At 38.2% G+C, this 23,748-nt stretch overlaps 1 protein-coding gene across 2 annotated transcripts in view; it reads right to left on the bottom strand.

Annotated features, from left to right (window-relative positions):
* Positions 1-2,859: 2,859 nt before the first annotated feature.
* Positions 2,860-23,748, bottom strand: part of kalrna (kalirin RhoGEF kinase a) — a 203,368-nt gene continuing 182,479 nt past the window's right edge. For both annotated transcript variants that reach the window (XM_042002791.1, XM_042002792.1), the window contains 13 exons: positions 22,253-22,527; positions 14,174-14,336; positions 10,246-10,308; positions 10,013-10,040; positions 7,924-8,086; positions 7,712-7,833; positions 7,505-7,636; positions 7,254-7,415; positions 6,698-6,776; positions 6,567-6,618; positions 5,144-5,292; positions 4,924-5,062; positions 2,860-4,848 (listed from right to left, as the gene is read on the bottom strand). In XM_042002791.1, coding sequence (XP_041858725.1) covers positions 4,291-4,848; positions 4,924-5,062; positions 5,144-5,292; positions 6,567-6,618; positions 6,698-6,776; positions 7,254-7,415; positions 7,505-7,636; positions 7,712-7,833; positions 7,924-8,086; positions 10,013-10,040; positions 10,246-10,308; positions 14,174-14,336; positions 22,253-22,527 — 2,085 coding nt within the window. In that variant the 3' untranslated portion in view covers positions 2,860-4,290. The remainder of the gene's footprint in view (positions 4,849-4,923; positions 5,063-5,143; positions 5,293-6,566; positions 6,619-6,697; positions 6,777-7,253; positions 7,416-7,504; positions 7,637-7,711; positions 7,834-7,923; positions 8,087-10,012; positions 10,041-10,245; positions 10,309-14,173; positions 14,337-22,252; positions 22,528-23,748) is intronic.

Genomic DNA, 23,748 nt, shown 5'->3' with positions numbered 1-23,748 from the left:
TTTTTACACCATGCTGAACATCACCCAGGAACTACTTTTTACACCATGCTGAACATCACCCTGGAACTACTTTTTACACCATGCTGAACATCACCCTGGAACTACTTTTTACACCATGCTGAACATCACCCTGGAACTACGTTTTACACCATGCTGAACACCACCCTGGAACTACTTTTTACACCATGCTGAACATCACCCTGGAACTACTTTTTACACCATGCTGAACACCACCCTGGAACTACTTTTTACACCATGCTGAACATTACCCTGGAACTACTTTTTACACCATGCTGAACATCACCCTGGAACTACTTTTTACACCATGCTGAACATTACCCTGGAACTACTTTTTACACCATGCTGAACATCACCCTGGAACTACTTTTTACACCATGCTGAACATCACCCTGGAACTACTTTTTACACCATGCTGAACATCACCCTGGAACTACTTTTTACACCATGCTGAACATCACCCTGGAACTACTTTTTACACCGTGCTGAACATCACCCTGGAACTACTTTTTACACCATGTTGAACATCACCATGGAACTACTTTTTACACCGTGCTGAACATCACCCTGGAACTACTTTTTACACCGTGCTGAACATCACCCTGGAACTGCTTTTTACACCATGCTGAACATCACCCTGGAACTACTTTTTCCAGACGTGTTGCTGCATCAGATTCACCATCAGCTCATATGTTCCACCACATGGTGAAATGTCTCAGTTTCATCATCTGACATGTTTTTATCTTCTCTGGGAATAATCCTGCTGTAGTTCAGCAGAAACATTTGAATCCAAACACTAAGAGATCAAAATGAAAACTCAGCTGCTGTGGCGATAAAACCCAGGCTTAAGCACAGCATGAACTGCATCATTAATGGTTTTATTTCCATTATCAATTTACAGGCTGCACACTGGGAACCAGTCAGGCAGAAGGAACCACTGAGCATCCAGGAGCTGCAGGTCAAAATGATTCCAACGTTAAACAAAACATTACAGACGGAGCTTATAAAGATTTCAGTGAAGAGAATTTTAAGGCTGGGTTACACCTCATTTTTCATGAACACCCTGAGTGCTTAGAAGAGGAAACGATGGGCTCAAATCATTTAAAGGTGCGTGCGAGAGGGCCGACAATGTACCAACAGCTCTGTGAGTAGTTCAGGGACTTCAGGGAATTTCACCTTTCATGAACATTTGTCTCTGCAGGCATGCGTTAGCTCTGATAACGTTCCACTTTGTTATATCGGACAGAAAAGCTCCTGGCCAACATCAGCTGAAGGCTGTGCAGGCGTCATGGTGGCGCCGCCGCCCTGCAGGAGGTTGCCATGACAACTGATGACTGTTGGAATGCAGAGTGAGTTTCTACTGTAAACACTTTGTATGTAACATTGGGAGCTGATGTTTATCTTCATTTCTTTTGTAATGGAGATCTGCAGGGGGATCACGTTCATCACAGCTAATGTGTGAAAAAGTAAGAAAAATAAAGATTGTAGATTAAAACTACATCACAATAAGGATAAAAGAGAAAATGTAATATTACTAAAAACTATTAGTATCTAATGGATCCTCAGAATTAATTCTAGATTCATGACTTAGACTGAAGCTTTTTAATCTTCTCCCTGCTGGTTCTGCAAGTGGAGGATTTTCACATTACTGCTTTTAAAAGAAGAAGAGTTCTGCTCAGAGGGAGATAAAGAAGAAGAAAGCGAAGGAATCAGTGATCATGGAGGATCAGACGTAGTAACAGGGAATGAATCAACCTCAACAAAGAAGAAAATCATAAGAAGAGGAATCTACGGAGCCCGCCTGGTGATATCTGTAGAAAAAATATTAATCTATGACCACTGATTACTAATATGTGGGGACAAGATGATTAACTTGTGGCCACGCCTTCGATATGCATGGGGATGTGTGGCTGCAGCACACAGGCACGATTACAGAAGCAGACAGCGGTCATCCTCGTGGTTTGTCGTGATAACGGGATCATTTATCTTGAGAAAACAGATCACAGATTATTCCTAATGGAGGGTCATGAGGGGTCTGGAGCTGTTCCTGATCCATCACAGAACCAACACAGAGACAAGCATTCAGTCCGGACTCATGCTCACTCCTAGAGAGACTTTAGAGACTCTAATCAGCCTAACTTCATGTCTTTGGACTGTAGGAAAACCAACAGAAACACTGGTCTGGTTTTTCTCTGAAGGAAAATCAGTGATGAGAAACTTTGGGCTTGAAAATGATGTTTCGAACATCTGACTCAGCCCAGTTTGTGGCTGGATGCAATCTCCACGTTGACCACTAGATGTCAGTAACATCACACTTTTCATTCCAGTTTGCTTCTTGTTTTTGTCCCGATTTTTCTCTTTGTAACTTTACCTTTTTCTGGATTTTTCTTGTTATTTTATATTAGTTCAAGTGTTATATTAAAAGTAAATTAATCACAGCATAGTTTTTTTTTTTATCAGATTAAGGTTCAATAACTGGATCTCATAGAAGGAAATTATGTGATTGTTGCCTAAACTGCAGCTCAGACGAGGGGATGAAACTGAGAAGTACACAGCACTCAGAGGTACCTGAACGCATCTCATCACAGCTGCAATAATTAACATTCTTGCAGCATTTCAGGAACTTTGTTTTAGCTTACAGAACAGGGAGATGCTAATGTTTAGATCATGCTGCAAGGCGATAAATGCTTTCTGCTGCGGATCGCTGGGTGTTTGCAGGGAGACGGATGCAGGAGGTTCACTGGATGTTGGGAACAGCAGCACAGCACTGATGATGGCAGCAACACATTCTACATGAGGTACATTCACTCAGAAATAAAAACAGGACGGTAAACTTCTGTCTTCAGTCCGGCAGCACATTTACAAGCAAGTTGTTTACAGCAGTGGCAGGTAAACAAACAAACATGAAGGTGTCAGAGGTTCTGTCTGCAAACAGCCTCTTTCTAACCTGATTTTACATGCAGGTGTTCCCTGATTATTCTACGGAGATGTAAACTAACTACCCACGTGTTGGAACAAAGTTTTTTGTAAACAGTTATAAACAGAGTTTCCGTGATGCCGTTTCCATCCTCAGGAATCCTGCACAAAGTCCAGAAGGCTTCCATGTTTCCTACCACAGAGGCTTAGTCAGGATGTTTTACCTTTCCAAACCCGAAAGCTCTTATTTTTACACAGTTCACCGAGTTTATATCAGTTCAGGTCAGGAGATATCCTGATCTTCAACAGGACATCATTCTACTCTCCATCTCAGTGTCCTGCAGCCTGAACAGAATAAATACATTAAATCAATCTAGTACAAGTACACAGATATTTCTAAACTGTTTTCTTTCCCTCACTACGCTAAATCAAGGAGATATCGGTGCACAATCTTAAGTCACAAGCCAAAAAGACAGTTTTCCATCCCAGAGACAAACGTTACAGGCTGAGTCGGTGAGAATCATCCAAAATGTCTGTTTCAACGTCCAAACGCTGCGTTTTCTCGTGCACGATGGACACAAACGCATGAAAACATCAAGTTTTTAATTATCTTTCAGCTGCAAAATAATTACATTTTGTTTTATATTTTTATCTATTTCTCTTTTACCAGGTGAGAAATTAATTTGACCTGAATTTGAGAAGGGAAATACTGCAAAAACATACTTTTTTTACCTGTTTTCCTCTCCTGTTTTCATTCAATTTAAACTTATTATACAACAAAATAATAATAAAAAAAACTCTTTTTGACGATGAGAGAAATGAGAAATCTCCCACAAATCTGTTCTTCAGTCATAAACATGAACATTTTGATCAGAAAACAGCTAAACAACTGCTGTGTGTCCCGCTCAGGTGAAGCTATTTTCCTGCAGATTCTTCCTCTACTGGTCCCAACGTTTCCGGCCTCCTGACCTCATGACACCTGACCGCAGTGTCACGCTGCTGCGATCTGATTGGTTGGGAGTTTTGTACATTTTCTTGAATACTGATGATTGACTGATGAATTTGGGGCTAAGTTATTTATAAACCAGCTTAATACTGAGGTTACGTTACGTTACTCAATGATGCTGATTCATGTTTCCAGCTGTTTGGGTTCTGACGTCATTACAAATAAACAAAAAGCTGTAAAATAAACAAACATTGTGCAGCCGTGAACACAGGACCGAGGTCTGCTGCAGAACCCAGAAGATTAAGTGTTGCACCACAGGAAGGACTCCTCTTTTCCCCATTAATAAACAGTGAGACGTTTCAGTGTTTTGTTGGAGCCCCCGCCCCCCCAGGCCGACCCCCCCGGCTCCATCACAGTGTGTTGCCCATACTGCTGCCCACCAGCCCCTTGATGTTGGTGATAGGTCGGGCATCGTGGAGCTGCCTCCTTCGGTCGATGAACGTGGCCAACCTCGACGTGTCCAGAGGCGTCTTGGAGTACTCCCCGCCGTGCACGCCCCCCCGGCCCACCCACGGGTGCTGCAGACAGGAAGTGGCGCTCGGCCTTTTCCTGGGATCCTGCTGCAGCACCGAAGACACAAAATCCCGGGCAGCCTGGCTCACATCCCGGAAGAATTCGTCTGGGAAGCAGAAGTCCAGGCGACAGATGTTGACGCAGGTTTCCTCCGGAGATTCATCCAGAAACGGGGAAACGCCGCTGAGCATGACGTAGGCCAGCACGCCCACGCTCCACACGTCCGTCGCCACCGACACTGGAGACCCCTTGATGAGCTCGGGCGCAGCAAACTCAGGGCTGCCCAGCAAGAGATGGACGTAGCGGCGTTGGGCGGAGAGCTGGACGGCGTCGCCGAGGTCGATGAGCTTCACAGCGGGAGTTGGAGCTCGGAGGTCCAGCATGATGTTCTCTGGCTGCAGCGAGGACAGGGACAACATTCAGGACCAGATCATCTTTTCATTCATGTCACACAAAAACCCATCTACAACCTTGAGGTCCAGATGTGCCACCCTGCAGGTATGAAGGTGCTGCAGAGCCTCCAGCGTTTCTCTGATGAAGAACGCCACCTTCTCCTCCATCAGCTCATCGTGGGCGACCAGATAGTCGAGCAGACGTCCGTCTTCCAGCCTGACACAGAAACAAGATGAAGATTTTAGCTGAGCCGACATGTCTGAGCAGGACGGAGAGCATCGGCTGCATCGGACTCACAGCTCCAGGACCAGCATCAGGGAGGCGGGGGACTCGTACGTGTCCAGCAGCGCCACCAGCTGGTGATTCTGCGCATGTCGGAGGATGTCGGCCTCGTGAGCCACCTGCTCCTTCTTCTGCATCTTCTTACTCACAAACTTCACGGCAACCTGGACAGAAGGAAACAGACTCCACCATAAAACCAGGGTCCACCGATTTTAAAACATCCATCTTTAAGAGATAAGAGAGAATTTCAGCACGGCCACAACGGTATTTCTAGATTTAAAAAAGCTAAACAACAAAAAAACATTTAATTCTGGTAATTATTATCTCTGGAAAAAAAGGATTTAAATTAAGTTAGCAAAAAAAAAAAAAAAAAAAAACCTTAACAGCTATTTCCTACAGATGACATTAACTGGATTAAATGTGGGGTTCCCCAGGGGTCTGCCTTAGGACATCAGTCCTCGTTCACCAACAGTCCTGAAGTCCTATTTATAAGCTTTTCAGAAGATTGTAGATTGTTTTCTCATCCAGGGTTTCTTCTTTAGTAAAAACTAATTCTTACGAACATTTGAGTTCTGACATGTTTGAGCCACGTCAGCGTTTCTGTTTCTGTTCATTAAAACCAGCAATAATAAAATTACACTCATGACTGTCAGATTTTTAAATAAGCTTTGGTACATTGCGAAGCATTTTGTTATAAAAAAACTGATATAACAGATAGTTTTATTAGGAGATGGAGGTTAAACACTGACCTGGTTTTTTAACACCACTGACCTTCCCCATCAGATCCACCCGTCCATCATCACTGCGTCTTAAAGTGATGGTTTGGACGTGTTTGGACGCAGCAGAAGATCTTTTGCTTTAGAAACTAGAAGGTTTAGTATGTAAGGAGAGATGAACATTTGTTCTGCGACGTATCACTTTAGCCACGTTCTTACTTCATGGACCAGACTGCAGGAGCCTTAATGGCCCGTCTGGATCCCCGGTTGATTTTTTCTAACCAAGTTATCACTTTATAAATGAGGATAAACAGGTTTCTGTTCACATATTCTTTCGTATTATTTATTTTCATTATGTCTTTTGGCATTATGTCTGTTTTTCCTTTCCGTCCTTCTAACTTCCAGAGAAATTTTTATTTACCAGTCTAAGAGGAAGTTTAGAAGCAATTTTGCATAAAGATTTCTAAAGAATTTTCCAAAGAATTTTCGTTATTATTTTTGTTATTATTTGAATATGTTCATTTTATTATTTAATATATTTTTCCAAAGATTTTGGTGAATGATGAGCTGATGACTAATAGGAGGTAAAGACGAGTCGGTGCAGATTTTAGTTTTTTGCTCCGACAAACATTTCTGAAGTTGAGAGTTTTATAGGGATCAGTCAAGTCTTCCACGGTGGGGAGACCACAGCACAACAGCAAGCTTCAGCTGGGATGTCCTACCTCTTTCTTTGTGGACTTGTTGAGACATTTTCTCACCACTGAAAAGCGTCCCCTGTAACCAGAACAGAGGGCGAATTAAAATCCACAGACCGGTTCTGGATGTTTCCAGCTGAACCAGGAGATGTGGTTACCTTCCGATCTCACAGATCTCCGTGAAGGTGGAGTCAAAGCTGTCTTTCCACTGGACGCTGGCTCCGTCGTACCCAGAGTCTGAGAAGAAAGAAGGACAACCAGTCGATTGGAGCCTTAATGAACTCTCAGGCACTCAAACTAACACCCTTCGTTTTGGAGGAATAAGGTACCACTGTTCTAAAGATCAACGAGGCCATTTTTCTATCCAAATTCCCCTTGTGGACGAGTAGACGACCACCACTTACTGACCCCGCCTTATCCTAGAAACATGCAGGTGTAGGACCAAGAGGAGGAACTGGATTTGGTGAATAACAGCTCACCAAACATCTGATCAGCTCTCTGATCTGTTTTTTGAGGCTTCAGAAGTGCGTTTCCCTCTCTAGCTCCGCCTTCTTGTCCAAATATGGTCATTATGTAGCCAATGATAGGTGAAGATGGGACGGTGAAAGTCCGACCTTTGTCTCCACGTCTTCATTCCCATGTTTCAACCAACACAACTTGGGCTGTGACAGGAAGTGAGCTGAGACCGAGATGAGGCGTGTGCGTTTTACTTACTACTGCTGGACAGTGTGACCATATTGGAGGGCTCAGATGGCGGGCCGACCCCCCAGCGGTTGGAAGCTCGGACCCGGAACTGATAGTGGCCTCCAGGAATCAGAGTGTCGATCTGAACACACTCCTCCCTGCTGGTGGCCACCTGTTGCCACAGCAACGAGTCTAAAGATGGGGAATGAAGGGGTGGAGAGTTAAGGGCTCAGTGTGTTGGTAAAGAAAAGCAGCTTGTTGAGATCAGGCCGCTCTCACACCTTCCTGTCGGTACTCCACTGTGTAGCTGCTGACGGCGCAGTGAGCAGATGAAGCTGAGGGTGGCCAGTGGACCATCACCGCCATGCTGCTCGCTTCCTGAGCCACCGGCCTGCCCGGGGCTGCTGGGATGCCTGCAGAAAAACAAAACAGCTGCAGCACTACACCAGCTGAGCAGGACGGGTTCACATTCAAGAAAAGCCCATCACCTTGAACTTTGATGGAAGCCGAGGAGGAAGCAGAGCCATGGTCGTTAACGGCAACGCAGGTGTAGATGCCTGTATCCTGAGGCATCAGGTTACAGATCTTTAACAGGATGTCGCCGGTGTCCCTGCAGAGGAGGCGGGAAGAAGAAGAGATGAAAGAGGAGGAAGGAGGGATGGGAGTGGGAGCATGAAGGAGGACCTGCTGACAGGGTTACCTGATGTCGATGGTAAAGCGGCTGCTGCTGGTCACTGGGGTCTGGTCGGGGCCCTTTAGGGTCACTGAGGGTTTTGGTCGTCCACAGACTTTACAGCAGAGGACGACGGTCTCTCCGAACGCACACACCACATCCGATAGCGGGACCAGGAACTCTGGAGCGACTGCATGCAGGAGATACTGCTGTGTTCACAGCTCATCATGTGACCCTGAGCTGCAGGTTTAATGTTCATCTGAGTCGCTTTGATCGGCTTCAGGTTCTGCTGGATTACTGAAGATGTTGGTAACTAAAGCAAGTTATTTATAAAGCGCAGTGTTCTCAAGTCTGGTCCTCCAGTACCACAAGCCTGAATGTTTTACATGTTTCCTCACTGTAACACACCTGGTAGCAACGAGTGGCTCATTAACAGGCTGCAAAGAACTTCAGGAGGAGCTCCATCAGTCTTAATCAGGTCATTCAATCCACCATTTTCTTTCTTTCTGTGCAGGTTAACAGCTAAATGCTCCTTCATGTTTAGTCTGGACTCATGACTGGTGTCAGTCATTAGGTCGTTTTCTACCTACAAACGTTCTGCTGGCTCTGCCTCACTCTAAAACCCCCAATCTGGAATAGCTGGGATGTTATGGTAAATATCCCAAACAGAGAATATTGCTAAATTTTGAAATGACCTTTACATGACCATGTGACCTTATATCTAGCACTATGTTGTTTTTCTGAATTTGTCATCCTGTAGGTGCTCCTGATGATTGTCTGCTTTGTTTTCTGGACGGTTTCACTGGATTTTCTGTTCAGATGTTAAAAAACAAAAAATAAAAGTTTATTTGATTTTCATGTTAAAAAGAAAAAACGAAAATAAACATATTTTTCTTTTTAACTGTTAAAATGAAATGAACAGAACGTAAATTTGTTAGTGATTCTGGTTTTATAGTGTAAAATCCTACAAAGATGCTCCTGTTGTTTGCCTGTTCTACTTAGCGACGGGCTTATCAATACTTTGAAGTGATACTTTTATCCACTCTGCTGATATAAAACACAAAACCCAGCCAGTGTTTTCCTTCTGTGCCTTTCAGGTGTCACCATGCTGCTGCTACCATTAGTGGTGAGGTTTTGTTTTGATATTTTACTAGTTTAATGCAGGTTATTGCGCATCATGTTTTATTATATTTATCATTTCTTTTACATATATATTTTTAGTTTTCATTGAATAAATGTGAATAATCTTATATTAATTTGTAATATTATGGTTACTGTTCAGTAACCGTCGTTTAATAAAACACCTGTTTACAGAATAACTAACCTGTTCTTCAACACATCCCACCGGACCTTACAATAGCTTACATAAAAAAATACATAAAATAAAATGACAAAAATACAAACAGCTCATTTTATTGTATTTTACAACACAATTTGACTTTTGTCCTTCCACTTTATAACGATATCCATGCAGAAATTTCTGTTGTTTGAGTCGGGTTCCAAAAACATTTTATTATGCAAAGTTCTTGTAAGATGTTTAAGATTCGGCACTCTGACCTACCCAAACCAAAAGCCCTGTTTCCACAAAATGGTCCAGCTCGGGACCCTTAGCTGGTAGGCGGGGATCAGCCAAATGGCGATAGACGCGCAGCTATGTAATAACACGACGTCATCGCAGTGTGACTTCTTCCTGGAATTATAACGAAGAACACCACCCAGAAACAAAGGAGGCGAATGGTGGAGCTGTTCCAGTTCTTACTGCTGAGTCACACAGGAAGTCATGATTCTCTCAACCGATCAAATGTGTCAGGCTCTACCCTTTTGGGTCAGATCAGTATGTTTGCAACGCCAACGAAAAAGTCCCAAACAAGAAGGATGTGTCGTAAAAAACAATGTGAATCGACCCGACCCGGTGGAGGAAACGTAGCCATACCGTCTACGATCCAAACCAGTTCCTCTCACCACAGAGCCTCTGGTTCCAGAAAAGCATTCAACATCTAACAAGAAAAACCTCCTTGTTTGAGTTTGCATTTCCCATCAGTCCTAATCTCCTGCAGCTTCTCTGCAAACTGTTTACAGATAGATATGTACAGACTGAGATTTGTTCATGTCTCACCTTCCTGGATGAAGTTCGGGTTGAGAAGCTGGAAAACAGATTACAGCTTTTTTAGTTTGGAGGTTCTCATAAACACATGAAGTTTAGTTGTTTCTTATAAGTGAAACCATCATTAACATCAGCAGCTTGTTTTCCGTCCTCTCTGAGACGTTCGTCTTTTATCATCTGAAATGTACTAATCTAAGTAAATCCAGATGCAGAAACATCTGGGGCTCAGGTACGAATCTTCGTACCTCCATCCCCGTCTTCGGGTCCAGCTCATCGTCACAATCCGACTCATCCGAGGTGTGGAGCTCCTGGAGAACAGAGGAAGATGAGACTCACATGAGAAAAAAAGAAAGGTTGTATGAAGGTAAGAGAAAAAGAAGAATGTAGAGTCAAACAGAGCAAAAGGAAAAGACGAATAACAGAAAATTAAATGAGTCAAACAAAAGCAAACAAGGTGAAAAAAGACAATAAAGGTCTTTATCCAGTTTCCGGGTCGATACTCACCTGAAGGGTTTTTATGAGAACAAACTCAGCTGACTGCAGACGTCTTCATCTCTTAATAAAATGGAAGTTTTTAGCCTTTAGTGATTAGAGACTGAGCAGAAAAGTCTGGCTCATAACAAATCCTGACACTTTACCGCGCTGAAGAATTTAATTAATAAAAAAAAATTCTTAATCATTCAAATTTTGTTTTATTGCTTCTGGAACAAATTCTAACAATAAAGTAAATAAAAGAATAAAGACTGTTACTGCCTCACAAGCATATTAGCTGTTAGTCGTGGTTTACACGTGTCCCTCATGCGGTTTCATTATTCAGTCCCACTCTGTCTTGGTTTGAAGAAACAAAATGGTTTTTTCCTTAAGTTTCACAAAAATATGCTAGTTCAAGATTTTCTGGATAACAAATTAAAAACCAAGACACGGTAAGAAAACCGTGCGCTTTCACAGCTAATATTGTACAAACCCCCCCATAATTCACAGTTCTACCACCCTGGCTGCGTTCTTATTATTCTTATAATTAAACTTAATGTCCAATGTAAACATGTTTGATTTACTGTTTAACATAACAAGCCTAACTAAAAGACATCCTCTTAGAAAATACCACCAATGGGGAAATATAAAAAATGAGTTTGCCTCATACAAAGACTTAAATCTACATTTCCACCGAAAAAGCTCATTCTGGTCTATGAAAGCAGCAGATATGAAAAAAACAACTTACCTGATTTAATCTTGTAATTTTTCTATTATAAAAACTATATTAAAATAAATTAGAAAGTCTTCATTTTAGGTAATTTTTTGTTGTCCCACATTTTATCCCAATCTGAATTTTTTTTTTTCCTTTGTTTTTTTTTTTTTATCTTTAAAAAAGAACTAAAGTAATTTTCTTCCTTTAACTTGTATTGTGATATTTTCTTTGTTTTACTGTGATTTCTTTCATAGCTATAATTACTCACAGATGTGATTAACTGGTTTGAGGCCACTGGGTAAATTTAGAGCATCATTTGAGCTTCTTCGGCTAAAATCAGTAGCAGCCAAAACAGCGTTAACCAGGAAGTTTAACAGAGCTGAAAGCTGCAGGGAAACTCTGCTCTGATCTCTCGTATCTGAAAGTTTCTGTGGCTTCACATTTGATGAAAATAAAGATTCAACTGTGAAACCTTTTTTGTGCAGTGGTGGGTCTATACTTTTACACATGGAGTGGCCAAAGGGTGGGCATGCACCGTGTGGCTAGCTCTACCATGGGGCTGCTGATACTGGGTCTGGGGTCTGTCTTTAACTTGATATGTACTAAAACGTCAGAAATATCTTCCTTTCTCTTCATTCTCTACTAATTCAGACTGCTTACAGGATCTATTTCTTAACATTTTAATGCTATAGCTACTTCAAAACCAGCTAGCAGCCTTGCTAGCCTCCTGTTTAAATGAAACTGGATCACGTAGCGCTAGCTTAGTCAGTGCCAGGTAAGGCGGATAGCGAGGTTCTCTTTGAGCATCTTTTTGTTTTTTCTTTATTTTTTTTTTAGCTCAAATGTGAAAATGATTGTCTGCTTTGTTTTCTGGTCGGATGTGTAGTCCCTAAATACGCTCACTGAAAACTAAATTCTCATTGTAGTTATGCGTCTTTGCATATGTTGCACTTACTAAATATATGTACATATAGACATATGTATATTGGAAACATTTATGTGTACATTAGTATTACTATTATATACTGTTGCTGCTACCATACGGTTATTACACTGTTGCTTTACTGTTATCACCTTTAAGTGCCCTTTAAGTGTACTTATTCGATTTTTCTACTTCAGTTTTTCCATTCTATTGCAATGGTGTGTATTTTTGTGTATTTTGTGTACTATACCGGACTGCTATGACAACTTAATTTCCCTTGGGGGATGAATAAAGTCATCTATGACCTGGTTTCCCAACACTAGCATAAACTAATCTAGTGCTAGCATAGAACTAGATTAGCACTGATGACGTAGCTTCATGCTAACATCAGGTGAATATCCTTACCTATTAATAGTTGTACTTGCACAGGTACTAAACCTCTTCAGCCACATGTCAGTATTTTTAAAGGATGAATAATTAGGAAACCACTTTAAAATAAACTTCAAACTGGTATAACGATACTGGTGAGGCATGCAGGTCTGGGAAGATATTTTGTCGTCCTCCTAACGTGATCAGTCAGTGACCTGAGGTGGCACCTCAACAACCACATGTCTAAAAAGTTGGGAGGCTTATTCACATATACATAAAAACAGAATCAAATAATTTCTAAGTCTCATCAGGCCATATTTTATTCTCAGTCGAACACAAAAAATATCTCAGGTGGTGAAAATTACACATTTTACAATGTGATGAAAATATGAGCTGATAGTGAATCTGATGCAGCAACACGTCTGGAAAAAGTTGGAACAGGAGCAACAAAAGGCTGGAAAAGTACCTGGTACAAACCAGAAACACCTGGAGGAGCATTCAACAACTAATCAGGTTACCTGGCAACAGGTCAGTAACATGACTGGGTATAAAAGGAGCATTTCAGAGAGGCAGAGTCTCTCAGATTGAAAGATGGACAGAGCTTCACCAGTCTGAGCTGACCAGAATGGGACAACATTTCTCTCTTAAAACTTCAGCAACTGGTCTCCTCACTTCCCAGACGTTTCCAGACATGTTAGAAGAAGAGATGCTACACCATGCTGAACACCACCCTGGAACTACTTTTTGCACTGTGCTGAACACCACCCTGGAACTACTTTTTGCACTGTGCTGAACACCACCCTGGAACTACTTTTTGCACTGTGCTGAACACCACCCTGGAACTACTTTTTGCACTGTGCTGAACACCACCCTGGAACTACTTTTTGCACTGTGCTGAACATCACCCTGGAACTACTTTTTCCAGATGTGTTGCTGCATCAGATTCACCATCAGCTCATATTTTCCATCACATGGTGAAATGTCTCAGCATCATTATATGTCATTGATCTACTGGGGATAAAGGACAGATGAGATTCTGAAGTAATTTAATTCAGTTTTTACACAATGTCACAGCTTTTTTGGGGGGGAAATAAAACATTAAAACATTAAATAAAACATTAAAAGAACCTGTTCATCTGAACTGGAGAGACCTGATGGCGACTGCAGCGTCGCTTCATTCAACACATCAGATTTAAAAACTTAAACCAGTGAGTCTCAGGTTTGTTTTCATGCAGCACAAGGGAGGAACAAAAACAACAAAAACACACAAAAGGGAATCAGACTTTATTTTCCAGCAGGTGAATTTCAGGGGTTAAATAACATCCCACCGCTCGTCTTCCGTGGTTCTCAACCGTTTGATTTCTGAACTGTAGCTCACATCTGCATGTCTGAATCCACTGAGCCGGTGAGCAGCTGGTCACCATGGTAACAGCGGCTGTGACAGTTTTGTTACATGCTGACCTTTGACCTTTACATCACTACTCAGAACAGAAGATAAAGCACTTCCTGTTCTGATCAGTTCGTGATGCAAATTCCTGTGATGCAGGTTGAGAACCACAGAGCTGTGTGTGCTCTGTGCACAAACATGCGCACACACATGTTAGGAAGAACATAAATAAACCAAGTGGGGGTGGGTTGGGGTTACGGCACACACAGATGACATCACCAGCGTGCGCCATCGGCCCGCCATACTTACTTTAGCCTTCGGCCCGGGAGCGGGTGAGGCGAGTGGGGGAGGGGCAGGGTTGGCATCTTTGGGCTTACGGAGGAGGCCGTTCTCCTGACCTCTGACCCCCAGCGAGAAGTCCCTAGCTTCGGCGCGTTTCCTGGCACGCAGTGTGTTCCATGACAGAGACTTCCTGTTTGGTGCACGGAGGACAAACATCAAGCATCCAATCAGAGAGCAGCTCAGCGGCACCCGGCTCAGTCTGGCTGCAGAGGCAACGACGACTGTGTGGTCACGTTGGTGGAGGTAAACAAACGCTGTGTGGTGGTTAGTAAGCTAATTTTAGGTCTGTTGCTATGGAAACCAGACTGACTTAATTAGAAATGCAATTAGCTCATACAGTCCAGATCCAGAGTTTCCGCTTGGGCCACTAATGCTAACATTAGCGGCTAAGTACATGTTATCTTGTTTTTGATAATGTTCCAGCCAAAATAACATTTGTAAAACAAATCCAGAAGCTAATGCTGTGTTGGCTAATGCAGTAGCTATCATATCCATTTTTATGCTAACAGCAACAAATTTTATTGTTTAAAGCAAGATTCTTCTATTAAACTCCAATAACTGGTTCTCAAACATTTTTTTTACCTGGTTAAATAAAGGTTAAATAAAATAAAATAATTGTTAAAACTGGCTTGTATAAGCAAACAGTGCAGCTCACATCCTATTTATGCTAACATGATCATAATTTGGATAACATAGCTGATGCAGTCATTGTGCTTAGACTAAAATAACAGCTAAAGTAATATAGTTTGGGCTAATTTCATGTTTAGACTAGTACTGGCATATTTAGACTGAAGTAGTAACTGCAGTTTTTTTATGCTAATATAGGAACAACAGATTAATCTTTAGTCTAACACTGCAGCTAATGTTATCTTTATAAGTCTGGCATTTTAGCTAAATTAGCTATCGGGTTAATGCTAATATAGCAGCTAATATCTTGTTGGGGCTAACATTATTATGTTAAAGGCTAATTTAAGTTGAATTTATTTAAGTCACTTAACACTGACATATGAATCATTTAAAAAAAAAAAAAGCTCCAAACTCAAGAGATGAACCAGAGTTGTGTCGACACATATCAGACAGCTTAGCAAAGAAGCAGTTTAAAGTGGATCTTTAGGTTCTTTGACACAAAGACATAGCTTTTTAGTTTCATGTGTAAAAACCAGCTAAGATCTGACAGTGACAGGCAGAAAAAAACAGGATTTTAGCAGCAACAAGGTGAAACTCTTAGCTGGAAACTTGGCTTATCTCAGCATGGTGGCAGAAACTGGACACGTGGAGGACAAAAGAAGAAGAATCAGGATCTGATCCTGATCAAATCCAGCTAAGACTTGAACTAGGACCTGAGAGATGCATCTGGACCTTCAGCCTGGACTCAAACCTCACCAGGAACTGAATCAGGATTTCTGTACTGAGCCAAGACTTAAAACAGACTCACTGCTCTAATGAAAAAATATTCTGCAGAAAATTGACTTTTCTTTAAACCCAAATTATTCTGGGATAAATGTGAAGATTTTATTCAGTCTGAAAAAAAATGAAGGTTTTTCTGACTTCCAGAATAAGTTTCACCCATAGAAAACAAGTTTTCATGTTTCTTTAACTGCAATGACTGCCAGCCGCCTCCTTTTTAGCCCCATCTCTGGGATGGAAATACTTCCATCACTTAAATGTCATAAAAATACAGGGTCACTAGAATATTTAATATACAGATACACAAACTTTTTTTCCTTTTTTAAACATTGTGTTTCCTGACATCATCGTCGTTGCCTGAAGCTGCAGAAGACTGATCTGCACCGACATGACTGCACTGAGGAACCACCACCCCTCAGTTTCTCCTTTAGCTGGATTACTCCGCTTCATTCCAGCCTTTGTAGATCCACAATAAAAAGCCTGTAAAATGCTCATTTTCAGTGACAGAAAGACAATAAAACATTATTTTTTAATATTTTCTCATAATTTACTCTTAATTGTGATAATTCTGTTTTCTGTAAATGCTGCAGAACAAATGGTGAAAGATTCGGGGTCGAGTTTAAACTTCCACTGCGTTTTCCTCCATATTGGTTTTTAAATTATAGAAACCAGAACGTCCAAAATAAAAAATTTTACAAGATTTTAATTTTTTTCTATGAATATATAAAATGTGACTAATTGAATTTCACATGGTCATTTACCTCATCACTTAATTTGAAGTTTTATTTACTTTGTGATTTTTTGTTTCACTTTGTCACATTTTATATATTGCTTTATATTTTTTATAATTTGTTACAATTAGTTTGAGCAATTTCTTTTATTTCTGTATATATTTTTTATTTTGGCACTTCTGATCCTCCATACTAAATGAGAGGAAATTGTAGTTGTTTGACTCAGTTTACAATAAACCCCCTGAACTGTTCTCGTTTCTGTGGGAACAACATGTATAAAATGCTTCTTCCTATCAAAAATGAGCCTTTTAATAACTTAATCTCACTTTAGACTGTTAAAAATGTCTTTGATTTGCTATTAAGATGACAAACCCTGAAGAAGGTCTGTGTGTTTTCAGCTTGTTTCTTCATTTCAAACAAAAATTCGGATAACAGAAAAAAACACTCGTTTTTCCACCAAAATGTAAAATGGGATAATGAACCGTTATCTTTTTTTTACAAATTAGTGCTGAGAATGAAAACAAAAGGTAATTAAACCTACGACTCAACTGTTATGGTAAAGCGAGAATCCGTATCCACAGATCCAGCTAGAAACTAAAACATCTAACAGTTTTATTTTATTAATGATCATATAAAACGAAGTCAGGAAATATTTCATTGTGGACGGATTTATAATGATCAGATGAGTTCAACACGGTTTAGTGTGTGTGGTCAACATGATGTAGGAATGGGCATATTAATACTTTATCTACCAGTCAAAATATCTGATTTAGTACTTTGAATATGTGTTAAATACACACCACTTGTTTCCTATGGAAGGGTGGAGCTGTCACCCAAATAAAAAAGATTAGGACCTTATCGCATTATAACATGTTTATTTATAACATGATAGTTTATTTATAACATGATAGTTTATAACATGATAGTTTATTTATAACATGATAGTTTATTTATAACATGATAGTTTATTTATAACATGATAGTTTATAACATGATAGTTTATTTATAACATCATAGTTTATAACATGTTTATTTATAACATGATAGTTTATAACATGATAGTTTATAACATGATAGTTTATTGTAAAAATGTGAAACGTATTACGTTATAACGTGATGCGCTTTATGATAGTTTATTTATAACATGATAGTTTATTTATAACATGATAGTTTATAACATATTTTATTTATAACATGATAGTTTATTGTAAAAATGTGAAACGTATTACGTTATAACGTGATGCGCTTTATGATAGTTTATTTATAACATGATAGTTTATTTATAACATGATAGTTTATAACATGTTTATTTATGACATGATAGTTTATTTATAACATGATAGTTTATAACATGATAGTTTATTTATAACATGATAGTTTATTGTAAAAATGTGAAACGTATTACGTTATAACGTGATGCGCTTTATGATAGTTTATTTATAACATGATAGTTTATAACATGTTTATTTATGACATGATAGTTTATTTATAACATGATAGTTTATTTATAACATGATAGTTTATTTATAACATGATAGTTTATAACATGTTTATTTATAACATGATAGTTTATTTATAACATGATAGTTTATAACATGATAGTTTATTTATAACATGATAGTTTATTTATAACATGATAGTTTATAACATGATAGTTTATTTATAACATGATAGTTTATTTATAACATGATAGTTTATAACATGATAGTTTATTTATAACATGATAGTTTATTTATAACATGATAGTTTATAACATGATAGTTTATTTATAACATGATAGTTTATTTATAACATGATAGTTTATAACATGTTTATTTATAACATGATAGTTTATTTATAACATGATAGTTTATAACATGATAGTTTATTTATAACATGATAGTTTATAACATGATAGTTTATTTATAACATGATAGTTTATTTATAACATGATAGTTTATAACATGATAGTTTATTTATAACATGATAGTTTATTTATAACATGATAGTTTATAACATGTTTATTTATAACATGATAGTTTATTTATAACATGATAGTTTATAACATGATAGTTTATTTATAACATGATAGTTTATTTATAACATGATAGTTTATAACATGATAGTTTATTGTAAAAATGTGAAACGTATTACGTTATAACGTGATGCGCTTTATGATAGTTTATTTATAACATGATAGTTTATTTATAACATGATAGTTTATAACATATTTTATTTATAACATGATAGTTTATAACATGATAGTTTATAACATGATAGTTTATTTATAACATGATAGTTTATAACATGATAGTTTATAACATGATAGTTTATTTATAACATGATAGTTTATAACATGATAGTTTATAACATGATAGTTTATTTATAACATGATAGTTTATAACATGATAGTTTATAACATGTTTATTTATAACATGATAGTTTATAACATGTTTATTTATGACATGATAGTTTATTTATAACATGATAGTTTATTTATAACATGATAGTTTATAACATGATAGTTTATTTATAACATGATAGTTTATAACATATTTTATTTATAACATGATAGTTTATAACATGTTTATTTATAACATGATAGTTTATAACATATTTTATTTATAACATGATAGTTTATAACATATTTTATTTATAACATGATAGTTTATAACATGATAGTTTATTTATAACATGATAGTTTATTTATAACATGATAGTTTATAACATGATAGTTTATTTATAACATGATAGTTTATTTATAACATGATAGTTTATAACATGTTTATTTATAACATGATAGTTTATTTATAACATGATAGTTTATAACATGATAGTTTATTTATAACATGATAGTTTATAACATGATAGTTTATTTATAACATGATAGTTTATTTATAACATGATAGTTTATTTATAACATGATAGTTTATTTATAACATGATAGTTTATAACATGTTTATTTATAACATGATAGTTTATTTATAACATGATAGTTTATAACATGATAGTTTATTTATAACATGATAGTTTATTTATAACATGATAGTTTATAACATGATAGTTTATTGTAAAAATGTGAAACGTATTACGTTATAACGTGATGCGCTTTATGATAGTTTATTTATAACATGATAGTTTATTTATAACATGATAGTTTATAACATATTTTATTTATAACATGATAGTTTATAACATGATAGTTTATAACATGATAGTTTATTTATAACATGATAGTTTATAACATGATAGTTTATAACATGATAGTTTATTTATAACATGATAGTTTATAACATGATAGTTTATAACATGATAGTTTATTTATAACATGATAGTTTATTTATAACATGATAGTTTATAACATGATAGTTTATAACATGTTTATTTATAACATGATAGTTTATAACATGATAGTTTATAACATGATAGTTTATTTATAACATGATAGTTTATAACATGTTTATTTATAACATGATAGTTTATAACATATTTTATTTATAACATGATAGTTTATAACATATTTTATTTATAACATGATAGTTTATAACATGTTTATTTATAACATGATAGTTTATAACATGTTTATTTATAACATGATAGTTTATAACATATTTTATTTATAACATGATAGTTTATAACATATTTTATTTATAACATGATAGTTTATAACATGATAGTTTATTGTAAAAATGTGAACCGTATTACGTTATAACGTTATAACGTGATGCGCTTTATGTTGAAAACGTGGACTATAAACCATATTTGTCGTTGTATGGGGAAACTGTATGTGCTGTATGTCCAGAGAAATGTCTAATTTACTAAATGGGATTAAGTTGTAGTTCATTGGAGAGATCTGGTGAAGGACACTGTGTTGATGTTGCATCCTTAAAGCAGACAGGACTACGTCTCTGTATCGGCAACTTATTTCTCCCGGTCCCAGCAGTGCAAATAGCCTTTATAATTTTCATTTTTATTTTTAGAAGACAGCCATAGGCGTAATCTGTGGTACGTGGTAAGAGCAGCACACACGCTATGGGAGGGATCACCAACTCCAGACCTCTTGAGCCAGTGTCCTGCAGGTTTTCATTGCATCCCTGCTGAAACACACCAGGTTCAAATGAAATAGTTCTCCAAAAGCTTGTTGTCCAGGCCTGCGCCAGCCTCTGAACAACCCATTATTTGAGTCAGGTGTACTGCAGTATGGACATATTGACAACCTGCAGGATTCTGGCTCAAGAGGTCCCAAGCTGGTAATGCTCTGTGGCAATTCAGACACACACGCATGCACAGTCTCACGTGCAGGCAGGTGATGATATAACATGACACGTTTCACGTTTTTACAATAAACTGTCAGGTTATAACGTGATCCCAGTTTTTTTGTATTTTGGTGACAGCTCCATGCTTCCATAGTTTCCACTTCTGAGAGTTTTAAGCAATAAAATTTCTTCTTGTTTTCTTCCTTGTCACATGATTAAGGTAGCCAATCAGATGCTGCTGCTAGTGTTACTGATGTTTTAATATGACAGTTTAATGCAGGTTCTCGAGCACTACGTTCTCGAAAAAAAAGACCATTTGTAGTCCTTTTTTGATTTTTAATTTTTGCTCTGAAAACAAATAAACTTTGTTCCACATACTACGAGAATAAAGTTGTAATATTTTAACGAGTTAAAACGAGGGTTGTGAAGTTGTACTTCAGCAGCTTTATTCTCGTGAAATTACGACGTTTTTCTTGTATTAGGACTTTCTTTATGTGGTCTTAATACTGCGTTGTAGAAACAGATAACGACTATCAGTTTTAATTTTGGTTTCGGAGAGAAAAACAAGTTGTTTTTTTCTGTTTCATTTTAACCTATAAAATAAGCTGTTTTACATTTTTCACGTTCGCCCAGTTGGACGCTGGTTTCTTCTGTGGAGTCAAACCGTCCATGTTAGTACAAACTGAAAGAAAAACTAAAACATCACAACAACAAATCCAAAATGAAACAGAAAAAAGGTGCAGAAAGCATAAAGCCTGGTGGATGTGTTGGCTTCCTGTTTGTAGCTCACACAGATGCAGGGAGCCGTTCAACTTTGCTTTGATTTATTTACAAATATTAAAAACTACAAACCATCTTCAGCCTAACGCAGAACAGAAACATGGTCACCTTCACGCTGCTTCGCTAACTCATGCTCAAGTCCAAAAAGGTTTATTTTACAGCTTTAAAATACATTTAAAATCATTCTCAGACTACCGACAGTACAATGCTGACCGCTGCTGTCAAATAACATATTGCACAGCCTGACTTCATATTTTATCATCATAAATAGTGCAAATGGAATTTTTCTTTTTTTTTTTAAACAGGAATGTTCTAGAGCCTCAGTCAGCTATCAGAAAATTAACTTTGTACAGTGAATTGCCAACAAAATCAACACAAAAAGAAGGAAATCAATCCAACTGTGTCTGTGAAATAAAATAATTAACAAGAGGAATAAACAAACAAATGTGTTTACAGATTGCCACAGACAACAAATAAATCTTCTCCTCTGTGGAGAGTCGAGTCCACCTGAAGGACGCAGGTGAGTTTTTCTGTCAAACAACAGTAAAAAGAAACAAAAAAGTACAAAGAAAACGAACAAAAAGGAAAGCAGGTTAGAACTGAAATAAAGAGTCCGGTTTTGGCTCCACGTGGACGTTTTTTAAACGTTTTTCTATCCGCTTTACGTCAGCAGCTCGGCTCAGAGATTTAAAGTCGCTGCAGCAGATGTACCGTTACAGGGAGGGGGAGGAGTTAGGAGGCGAGGGCGCAGCAGGGAGGAGTTAGGAGGCGAGGGCGCAGCAGGGAGGAGTTAGGAACCCATTCAAAAATCGACAAAAACAAACCAAAACGGGGCGGAGCTTGATCCGGTCCAGTAGTGTCTGCGGGTGGAGGAGGGGCGGGGGGGGACTTACTTGATGTTGTTGGCGTCTGCCACAGCTGCTGGGAAGGACGTGGTTGAGGAAGAGTCTTTTATGGGCGGGCCTAAGACGTGTCCCGGGACCCAGCCCTCAGCGGCGGGTGATTGGCTGTCAGCCGGCCGGTAAACCAGGTACATGTTCTGCTGATTGGTGGCCAGGATCTGGACCGTCTCCCCCTGGCTGACGGAGATCTCGTTCTCTTTGAGCGCCGAGTAGTCCTGAGTGACCCGCATGGTGGAGGAGACGCCATTACAGCCACCGTCTCCGTCCTGAGAGGGAGGGGACGGGGAGGGAGGGGGGACAAGGTTAAGGTGTGTGTCTATGTGGGAGGGATAACAGACCTGCTGACTGCGATGATGTCATGGCCGACCATGAGCTGAGGAGGAGGAGGAGGAGGAGGGGGAGGTTGGGGCCGAGGAGGAGGAAGAGGAGGAAGGAATAGTCATATTTCCAGTCACACTTACTCCACCAATCACACGTCAGATTCAACAGAAATGAGGTGTTCCTGAAACCAGCCAACTAGTGTGATGATGCAGCAGCTTTGCAGGAAGTGGAGTCGATGTGTTTTCAGAGGAAGGTCTGAAGATCTACACCAGGGGTGTCAAACATACGGCCCGAGGGCCAAACCGGCCCAGAGGGTCCAATCTGGGCCCCAGGATGAATTTGGTAAATGTAAAAAAACAGATGATGTTAACTGTAATGTTTTAATAAAAGTAACTAATTCCTAATTCGTTCACTCGAGATTTAATCTTTTAAATATAAAAATGTTCCAAGGCAGGGGGATAACTTTTGTAGATCGATTGTGATTTGTAAGTTGTTATGCATGAGTAAAGTGTAAAAACGCCAATAAAAATAATAATAATATATATATATATATATATAAAGAGATCCATCCATTTTCTACAATACTAAGTCCAATAAATAAAATATATTAAAAAACTATATAAGAAATAAGGAATTTTTTAATGTTTTTAAAAAGATAACTGATTACAAAACATTCATTTCGAGTGTATAAATAGAAAATCATTAGTGAGAAATTTCTTGAATAAGATTTTATAATTTAATTTATAAATTTAAGTTATAAAATTTCTATATTTCTTCACTATATCAGCAGATTTAAAAGACGCTAACAATATAAATATAAAATTTATACAATGAAAATAAAAAGAAATAAAAATATGTAAATGAATAAAATACGTTAATGTGTAATTGAAGTAAAATATTAAAACTTCATTTATTTTTATCCAGAAATTTCTGGTTGTTCATGTTTTCTTTAAGGACAGTTCATCTTGGTAACGTACGTCTTTGTACTACAACAAGGAGAAAAATGGCGACGTGTCATTTTTAATGGCCTTTACTCTGTTTTCTTACAGGTCCGACCCAGTGGAGACCAGAATGTTCTACATGTGGCCCCGCCCACAGCCATGATGGAGCTGCTCGTCTCCATCAGCATGTGGTTGAAACTCAACAAGCGACAGATTCCAGCGAAG

The sequence above is a fragment of the Melanotaenia boesemani genome, chromosome 12 (assembly GCF_017639745.1).
Source record: "Melanotaenia boesemani isolate fMelBoe1 chromosome 12, fMelBoe1.pri, whole genome shotgun sequence".
Taxonomy (NCBI): Eukaryota; Metazoa; Chordata; class Actinopteri; order Atheriniformes; family Melanotaeniidae; genus Melanotaenia; species Melanotaenia boesemani.
This window is presented reverse-complemented; position numbering and strand designations above follow the sequence as displayed.